This window comes from Pollicipes pollicipes, unplaced genomic scaffold (assembly GCF_011947565.3).
Source record: "Pollicipes pollicipes isolate AB1234 unplaced genomic scaffold, Ppol_2.1 Scaffold_6138;HRSCAF=7277_pilon_pilon_pilon, whole genome shotgun sequence".
NCBI lineage: Eukaryota > Metazoa > Arthropoda > Thecostraca > Pollicipedomorpha > Pollicipedidae > Pollicipes > Pollicipes pollicipes.
Window position 1 is genome coordinate 21,432,392 of NW_023596818.1, and position 9,780 is coordinate 21,442,171.

The following is a 9,780-nucleotide window of genomic DNA, read 5'->3' on the forward strand; positions in this document are numbered from 1 at the left end:
GCCGTTTGTGTGCGACCTTCAGCCACGGCGGTATCCCAGTGAAGAGCCCTATATCGGAGTTAAAGACGTATGTCCCTCTTTGTTGGCGTTCAGAGCGCCCATCCCGCCTGGTATGAGGGCCACTGTTTGGTCCACGCCGGGACCTTAACGGTGCGCTCCCCCCTTCCTTGCCGCCCTCCGGCAATCCCACCCTGGCGACCACCCTGTCGACCATACACGGCCTACCCCTCTCCTGCCCCCCCCCTGCCGACCCCCCCCCCCCCACGTCGTCGCGGCTCCAACCCTCGACTTGTGTGGGTCACCCAGTGCGGAGCACACCTGTCACACCTGGGCGCCGCCTGCGCCCGGCTCTTGTCGACGGTACCCTGACCCTGCCCCCCCCCTGTCCGGCAGCATGTGGCGCCGACGTACGCCTGTGCCCGGCTCTTGTCAACGGTACCCTGACCCCGCCCCGCCCCTGTCCGGCAGCATGTGGCGCCGACGCGCGCCCGGCTCATGTCGACCGGCGGCGACTCGGAGCTGCGCGCGGCGCTCGCCAAGAAGGTCCCCCTCGTGCAGAATGAGGTGAAGGAGTTCCGTAAGCAACATGGCGGCACCAAGGTCGGCGAGATCACCGTCGACATGGTGAGTCGGCGGTAGCGTTCGGCCACGCAGCGGTGGGTCAGGCAGGTGTGGGCCGCGGGTATTGTGTGTATTTAAGGCGATCTGTCCTTGTGACACCGAACACTGCATCCTTCGTTGATTGAAACCTTAAGAAGCAACTGACGTGAGTTACGGTAATAAATAACTCTGCAGAAAGATGTTTGTTGTTGAGCTTTTTAACAGCGACATTGGCATTGCGAGGAGCACCACCAAACGTAATGGCCTCGTGCTATCCTTTGCAGGATCAATCACGACTGTCCAACATATGTCTTACGTTCCGTTTCCGTTGGTGGCCGATGAAGGCAGCCCGTCCCCAGCTATCGCTTGTCGCCGACCGAGTCGGCCCGTCCCCAGCCGTGCGGGGTTGTGGAGCTGACCTTCGACCCCTGCCGGCAGATGTACGGCGGTATGCGGGGTATGAAGGGCCTGGTGACGGAGACGTCCGTGCTGGACCCGGAGGAGGGCATCCGGTTCCGTGGCTACAGCATCCCCGAGTGCCAGAAGCTGCTGCCGAAGGCCGCCGGCGGCGAGGAGCCACTGCCCGAGGGCCTCTTCTGGCTGCTGCTCACCGGAGACGTGCCCACCGGTGCCCAGGTACGTGCCACGGGGACGAGGGTGGGCACGGGGCACCGGGCGTCGTCTACCGCCGCACCGGGGTACGGAGACTCGAGAACGAGCCGACGCTGTCCGCATGCGGGGTACAGATGTCTGTGTACGCCCTGGATAAGATGCAGATATAGCTGGTAGCGGACGTACTCCGGCGTCTGGTCGCGGTTGCATCATTCGATACCATTCAGTTCACCGGAGCTCAGCCGGCTATCGCCCCAATCCATCTGTTGAAACGGCGTAGGTACACTGCCACTGGTCATTCAGTCCCCCTTCCTATCGGCGGATTGGACTGCTGATATTCTCGCACGTCGCAACTCTACACGATGCACTACATTTAAATCTTTAGGTTGTCGGGCGTATCAACAGCCGCATACATGTTGTCAGGCAACTTTTGGAAATACCGGTTTTAATATTTCAATACCAGGCTGCGTATACAATCTAAAGTCGCCAGTTTCATACATGGCTATGACCGTAGGCTCTCAATTAGAATGCCAGAACAAGACAAAAGTGTATCCGTATTTTTTAATTGCACACAAAGGTACAGGATCAGTTAAAACGGCGCGGAGAGGGGGCAGCGGAGGCTGGACGTGCTCGACTTGCATTGTAGCACAAGGCAGACCACTCCGCCGTTGGTCTACGTTACGGCTAATCGGATTTCCCAAATTCTTGTTCTCTTCATGGAAAACAAAAATGTGGACGTGATGATGGAGATCATGCAACCACATGATGTAACCATCTCCGGGTTCGTACATAGATACCAGCTGATGCAGCACATGTTCTAGGTCAACGGCTTTCGTCTACGTGATTGGCTGCCCACTGCTGCCAAGGGCGACAGCCGGCGCTATTCCTGAGCCCGTCTGACTCGCTGCCAAGCTTTTACTCACTTGCTGGCTCCGTGCAAGCGTTCGGGATAACTGGGCCGCCCATATCCGTGTGCGGTGATCAGATACGGAAACAGTTGCCGTCACCGAGCCGATGGCGGCGGCTCACAGCTAATCTTGCTGTACTTGAAGAGGCCCCGGCAGAAAGAAAGGTGGTCTGTGAGGGGAGTCAGAGCCGTGTTTTATGTGTCGAACCCGCAGCGTCCGGCCATGCCTTCACAAAACTGTCCTGCCTGCTGAAGCATGTATCGCGCGACATGAGGCTGCGCGGTGCTTGTCCTCGTTTATGCACGGTGCGTGATGGCGTTGTGTAGCCGGCGACGTCACCCGTGCCGTCCAGGTGTGAGCGGCGCCACTGAATACCGTGACCTCTGTCCCGCAGGTTCAGTCCGTCTCGAAGGAATGGGCCGACCGGGCCGACCTGCCCTCGCACGTGGTCACTATGCTCAACAACTTCCCGGCCAACCTGCACCCGATGTCGCAGTTCTCGGCCGCCATCACGGCCCTCAATTCCGAGTCCAAGTTCGCGCGCGCCTACGCCGAGGGCGTGCACAAGACCAAATACTGGGAGCTCTGCTACGAGGACGCCATGGACCTGATCGCCAAGCTGCCGACGGTGGCAGCCACCATTTACCGCAACCTCTACCGCGACGGCAGCAGCATCGGCGCCATCGATCCGCAGCTGGACTGGTCGGCCAACTTCTGCCGCATGCTGGGCTACGACAGCGCCGACTTCACCGAGCTGATGCGCCTCTATCTGACCATTCACAGCGACCACGAGGGCGGCAACGTGTCGGCGCACGCCACCCACCTGGTGGGCTCGGCGCTCAGCGACCCCTATCTCTCGTTCGCCGCCGGCATGAACGGCCTGGCCGGCCCGCTGCACGGGCTCGCCAACCAGGAGGTGCTCGTGTGGGTGACGCGGCTGCGCCAGGAGGTGGGCGATGACGTCACCAACGACCAGCTTAAGGAGTTTATCTACAAGACGCTCAAGTCGGGCCAGGTGGGTGGTCCCCCGGGGAGGCGGAGGAGGTGGGGGTAGCGTGCTGCAAGGCTGTCCCCCCCCCCCCCCCCACCCCGGAAAATGGACTGGTGATAGTGGGGTGCTGCCATTCAGAATCATGTTTCAAGTGATTGAGGCCGAGGTTGTATGGTGGACCCTGTGTCTTGTCTCGGCTTGAGGCCGAGGTTATGTTGTGGGCCCTTGTGGCTTGTTTCGGCTTTAGGCCGAGGTTGTGTTTTAGGCCCTTGTGTCTGCAGTGACGTGACGTTTGACGTGCTGCTGTCCCGGTGACGGTCAGTGACGTGACCCGTGACCTTCTGTTACCCCCGTTGACGGTCAGTGACGTGACCCGTGGCCTGTGGCCCGTGACCGTGGCCTGCGACCCGTGACCTGTGACCCGTCCGTGCCTGCAGGTGGTGCCCGGCTACGGCCACGCCGTGCTGCGGAAGACCGACCCGCGCTACACCTGCCAGCGCGAGTTCGCCCTCAAACACCTGCCTAAGGACCCCCTGTTCAAGGTGGGAGTCGCTTGCTAAAAAATCATCTTGTAGCTTCTTCTCTTGCGATAGCTGGTGCACTAATGATAGATTAAGCCGGCGCTTTAGAAGTGGCAATGACGCTGCGAAAGTGAGCTAAGCCAAGGCCGTCGTGATGTGATGCTGCTGCTGATTCTTCCATTGTGGTCTCGCCGGTCTTAGCATATCATTTTTAGGAGAAAGAGCAAGTGTAATCTCGTAAAGTTGTGTCTGGCCTTCAGCCATCTGGTTCTGCAAACGTTTGCCAGCTCCCGTGGGACCGTTGGCCGTCGTGACGTGCAGCGGCCGTCGTCGTGTTGCAGCTGGTGGGACAGCTGTACGAGGTGGTGCCGCCGATCCTGATGGAGACGGGCAAGGTGAAGAACCCGTGGCCCAACGTGGACGCCCACTCCGGCTGCCTGCTGCAGGTGAGTGGTGTGGTACGCCGGCTTCACTCCAGGACCTCGCGGGACGGGCGATCGCTGGATGTCGCCTTCGGCTGTGCGCTCTGGTCTGCGCACTCCGCTCACTCTGCATTGTGATAGGACCAGAAGGAAAACTTGGCAAAACGGGCTTATTACCGTTAAGGGTGCAAAGAAGTGACACATTATCCAACAGGAGCGCTGTCAACTCACCAAAACTGACATGCGACTAGAAATTTCCCCTCGTCCTTCCGCACGAACATCAAGAGCTGGTATCTGACGCCCTGCATGCCACCACCGAAGGCGGGGGAGCTGCGAAGCGATGTACATTGACGGCTGTTTTCGGCTTTTTGTATAACATGAGCGCAGGGTGTCTGGTCTATCTAACACTCGAAAGGTTCGGGTTAAAGCTTTAAAAAAGAACGGGCAATGTTCCAGCAATTCATCATCGGAACCAAGCATTTCACTCGGATGCTTACGCTGATTGGTGCGGGGCCTCGGCGGCAGAAACGGGCGGAGTATCCGCCGCCCTCATCGCGCGGCAGTTGGCCGGCCGGACGTCCGGAGCATGCAGTGTCTGTCGCTGCGGGCGTGGCGGTGTGGGGACATTAGGCTCCGCACGGCCACATAGCGGTGCGAGTTAGGGTGGGCTTACTGCCTGGTGGTGGACTTTTTCACGCATTGTTTCCGTGGGGATAGGAGCGTTGTGTTGAGGTTCGGCTTCTGTGCCAGTCCATCACGCATTTCATTAATCAACCGAAACTACCTGGAATATACGAAAAAGAGGTAGGTGTCGGTACATGGCGTGCGTTACCATGGTAGCTTGCTGTATTTAGCTCGCCCAAACAAATTATGCCGGATGTGGTGATCTGGGAGGAATGTTTGAGAACCACTGCTGCTGGATTCATCAGACATGTCACGGCTGGGTGTCGCTCTGCGAAGGTGCCTGACGCCACGCTGCGGCGCGACCGCTGCCGGAGCGTCAGGCGCCGGATGTGGTGATCTGGGAGGAATGTTTGAGGACCACTGCTGCTGGATTCATTAGACATGTCACGGCTGGGTGTCGCTCTGCGAAGGTGCCTGACGCCACGCTGCGGCGCGACCGCTGCCGGAGCGTCAGGCGCCGGATGTGGTGATCTGGGAGGAATGTTTGAGGACCACTGCTGCTGGATTCATCAGACATGTCACGGCTGGGTGTCGCTCTGCGAAGGCGCCTGACGCCACGCTGCGGCGCGACCGCTGCCGGAGCGTCAGGCGCCGGATGTGGTGATCTGGGAGGAATGTTTGAGGACCACTGCTGCTGGATTCATCAGACATGTCACGGCTGGGTGTCGCTCTGCGAAGGTGCCTGACGCCACGCTGCGGCGGGACCACTGCCGGAGCGTCAGGCGCCGGCTGGCCGCGCCCCGTACGCCGACCCCGTTCCTGACATGACCAAGCCTTGTCGTCCGTTTCAGTACTACAAGATGACCGAGATGTCATACTACACAGTGCTGTTCGGCGTGTCGCGCGCGCTCGGCGTCATGGCCTCGCTGGTGTGGGACCGGGCGCTTGGCCTGCCGCTCGAGCGACCCAAGTCCATGTCGACCGAGGGCCTCAAGAAACTGGTGGGCGCGTAACCGGCGCCGCCTGGCAGAGCCGCGCCGCGCCGCTGTGGGCGTCCGGCGGTGCGAGGGCGCGGCAGGCCGCCGCCCGGCCCCCATAGACGGTAGTGGGTCGCTCGCGCGTGCGTGCGTGCGTGACGGCCGCGTGTGTAGCGGTGACGATCAGACGAATCCGCCCTTCTGGCGACCCCCGGACTTGGCTGGCTTTTTCGTGTCTGTCCCCTGTCGGGGCCCGTCGCCCGTGTAGCGTGCTCCGTGTTGATGTTTTCGGGACGCGTCGTGGCGGCGGGCCGGTGTGGCTCGCGCTGCTCCTTGTGTTCCTTTCCCAGTCGTTTAGCCCAGTACAAAATTTCATATCCCAGTGCAGCCGTTGGGAACATCCGTCCTGGGCCGAAGCGCACGAGCTCCCAGTGCAGTCCGGCGGCCGACATCCGGTTGTGCGCGCACGTGGGGGCAGCTCTGTCCGTGGCGTGTCTATTTAAATACCTCCTCTCAGGTATATTTATGTGGTGCTGGTGCAGCACGCATAGTCAGCCAGGGGTGCTCGGGAGCTCGTGTGTTTCGGATGGGGTGTGAGTGGTGCCGGATGGTGTTGAACTCGGCTTCCCTGGTGTTGCGCCACGTCGATGTAATACGTTCCCACGAATTAATTATGATCATGATTTTAGAGGCACTTTGTTATTGACCTAATGCCAATAAATGGGGGTGTGGAATCGGCTCTGTCTGGAAGTGGGCTCTGGAATGGCGAACTAACGGCGTGATGATGTCATGGTGCCGTGATCTCCGGCATCATGGACGGCGTTATGAACCTTATGTAACATGCCTGTTGACAAACGAGCAACGTGCTTTCAAGGTCATTGGTAAAGCACGGACTAGGTGTGGGGAGATCTTATTCAAGCGGTGTTGTGGCGATGCATGCAGGGTGTCCCAGAAGGAGGAACGCGTTTTGGAAAAGGTCGCATGTCAAAATGTGCAGTCAAAGTCAACAGTATTGTGCGGTACCTAAAAGTTGAATGTTTCTCAGTTCACCATTTACATGCCTTCAGCCATAATGTACTTCACAGTATTTGCCGCAAACAAGTCCACATATTTTTGTTTCCGAACGAATTCTGCAACTGCGGGCTGAACACCTCTCGCAGAGTTTAGACAGCTACACACCGATCAGGAAATTCTGTGATTTGTGCCCAAGTGCGAGGAGTGGGTCTGCCCGGCCTTCCCAAAGCCCGCAGGCCGCCAGTTTGGTCCGAGACACTGATTTGGTGAAGATGCCGGTGGAGGTTTACCCGAAAGACAAGTCGACGCTCTCGTCGACTTGGAACACGTCGAAGTCGACAGTCCAGTGCATTTTCACGGAGTACCTCGACCTTGATGCATTCAACCCACACTTTCAGAGCGCTCTGTTCGTGGGCAGCAAGGCGGCGAGGATGAAAATGTCCACTGGTCCGAGGTCAAGACAAACCAAGCCAGCAATGGGTCACCAGCGTTTGGTTCCCAGACCGCTTTTGTTTTCGTCTCTGCGGTGCGGTTTCCTCCGTGGCCAGACGAAGGACCAAGCTTTCAAAACGAACCCGATGACAGCGCAGGACATGGAGGCAGCTGTGAAGATGGTCGCAGCATTCATCTTTGAGGAAACCCACCGGCATTTTAGTGAACATTTTACTTTGGTGAACCTTCAGCTCACCAAAGTAAAATGTTCAACGCAATCAACACCGTAGAGCACATGTGAAATTCAAATTTGCAATTCAACTTTCTTTTTCAAGAGGACAACCGTGTATGCGCTCTGTGTCCCTCTGAACTGATGCCGCTCGTTTTGATGAGCATTGCTGACCACATAGAAATCCCACGCTTTCTGGCTGCAATGTCTGCATTAGTTTGCGCTGGATTTGCACGACTGTAACAAAGTATCACTACATTTGGGACACCCTGCATATGCGACAACTGACGACCGACCCCTGGACGTTCTGAAAGTCGAGCACGAGCTTTGTCTTGAAAGTCACCGAAAGATCGCATTGAACCAACCTTGAAAATTGCCCTGCATAAGCCTTAAAGCCCGTCACATCACGACCAAAAGTGACTAAGATCTAAAAGTGGTGATTCAGTGATCATTGAACGCCAACGCGACGCCAAGCAAGCCCGTCAGATTGCCAGAAGCACGGATAACTTTTAAAAATATACCAAAACCAATATAATCGGCGTACATCAAGCTCGTAAATACAATGCTGGCTAGACGCAAATGCAGAGCGGCACGAGGCAACCTCTGGTAAGCTCAACCCTTGCGTGTAAATGGTGCACTTTCGGCTTCACTCGGCGACCATACGCGAAGATAGGCCAGTGCTTTGATATGCATGAACAGCAAAAACGTGGTTCACTACTTTATAGTCGAAGCTTACAGATTAATGTAAGGGATATCGCAAAATGGCATGAATTGTTGCCACGGGGCTGCTCCCCGTTTTTTTTTTTGCTTTTGTTCTGGCCATTGGGCGTGGAAACGGCTGGGGTTCGAGATGTGCCACCCGCAAATACCGTGCCAATACCGTGCGCCGCAACGGCGGCGAATGCTGAGCACCGGCTTGGGTTGATGCTGCGGTTCTGATGGACAACCGTGGCGATGAACTACAAAACTGCCGTGGCCGGAGGTTATCTAAATGCTTAATTGGGAGGCTCTGACCGCTGGATAGTTTATAGAAGTACAAGATAGAGGCAGCATATAAACCTGAAGTTTAAAAGGCCCACACTAAAAACGGTCCTCATCCAGGAAGCAGCCTGTTGGCAGTTTCAATACTGGTATTCGTGACGTCTAATATCCATTCGCCTCATCACCAGTTGGGGGACTTCACAGTGCTCCCAGATTACGGTCTCTCCAACAAATGTCTCGATTCGCTGTGATGGCGAGACGGAGCGCCCTGTCCAGGCCGTCCCGGCGCGCTGACCCCTGACCCTGAGTGTGGTAACGAGACACGCCTGTCCAGGCCGTCCGGCTTGACCCTCTGACCTGACGTGTGCGGGACGAGACGAGCGCCTGGTCCAGGCCGTCCTGGGCGCTTGACCCTCTGACCACATGACGTTGGTGCGGTACGAGACGAGCGCCGGTCCAGGGCCGTCCGTGCGCTGACCCTCTGACCCTGCACGTGTGCCGGGTAGAGACGAAGGCGCCATTGGTCCAGGCCGTCTGGGGGCGCTGACCCTCTTGACCCTGACGCCCGAGACGAGGCGCCTGTCCAGGCCGTCCCGGCCGGTGACCCCCTGACCCTGACGCGTGCGGTAATGGGGAATCAAAGAGACCGAGATGCGCCAGGATGGCTACACACCAGCGCGGTGGGAGCAGGCTGCATCACGGATTAGCCTCGGCCCTCCGCGTCCATCCGGCAGGTCTCCGGCTCGCTCACGCACGCTGCCGCCGCGGGATCCAGCTGGCTGGCGGAATATACGGTCGTTTGTCCACCAGTCAGTGTGCGTTGAATGACGGTGGATGTGCCGGAAGGTGTCAGGCCAGGCATTGTAAACTTAGGTAGCATCTCATGTGGAACGTTAGGTGGAGCTCCGATATTCATATTCTCGTGGCAACCGGACGATCCTCGGCTTCAAACTTGGCACAGCTAGGACAAAACCTTTTCCCAACATACAAGGTGCACTTGATTTGACTGGGCAGTGAGAAGTTTGACGTTTAGAGACTACCAACGACTGAGAGCGAGCAAGCATGCACATAATTGCAGTGCCTGGTGCTTCGACCGATTCGCCTTACGCCAAAAGCCACTGAGTCCACCTCTTAGTCTCTTGTAACGCATGCGGTGGCGCGGGGGGGGGGGGGGGGGTTAGGGGACTTAGTCCTCAAGAGGCGTATTCAAGAGGGCAACCGTGAACACGTCCCCCAAATCACATCTTGACATGAATCAAAATATGCTTGTGAATAAATACGATGTTCGAAATATCAAAGCAAACACATGCACACCAGAGATTAAAAGATTGAGAGAGATATGATGCCATTTGCCATGTAAAGTATTTCGAAGCCTGGCGTGCACAAAGAACGGGCTCCACCAAAAATGTTGAGTCTGTCCCCACCTTACAAAATAAATTTAGTTTAAAAACCCCCCCCCCCCCCCCACC

The 9,780-nt window shown here is 57.4% G+C and overlaps 1 protein-coding gene across 1 annotated transcript; it reads left to right on the forward strand.

Annotated features, from left to right (window-relative positions):
- The first annotated feature begins 490 nt into the window (after positions 1-490).
- Positions 491-6,389, forward strand: LOC119105769 (putative citrate synthase 2, mitochondrial). The gene is made up of 6 exons (XM_037229271.1): positions 491-624; positions 1,039-1,236; positions 2,515-3,135; positions 3,549-3,653; positions 3,974-4,078; positions 5,530-6,389. The coding sequence occupies exons 1-6, from the start codon at positions 496-498 to the stop codon at positions 5,689-5,691; spliced, it is 1,320 nt and encodes a 439-aa protein (XP_037085166.1). The 5' UTR covers positions 491-495; the 3' UTR covers positions 5,692-6,389.
- Positions 6,390-9,780: the final 3,391 nt, after the last annotated feature.

Bases quoted from the DNA above. Each gene is read 5' to 3' on its own strand.
- LOC119105769 (XM_037229271.1), top strand. From the start codon at position 496: ATGTCGACCGGCGGCGACTCGGAGCTGCGCGCGGCGCTCGCCAAGAAG. The intron at 1,237-2,514 runs GTACGTGCCACG...TCTGTCCCGCAG, and splicing joins ACGTGCCCACCGGTGCCCAG to GTTCAGTCCGTCTCGAAGGA. The intron at 3,654-3,973 runs GTGGGAGTCGCT...GTCGTGTTGCAG, and splicing joins CTAAGGACCCCCTGTTCAAG to CTGGTGGGACAGCTGTACGA.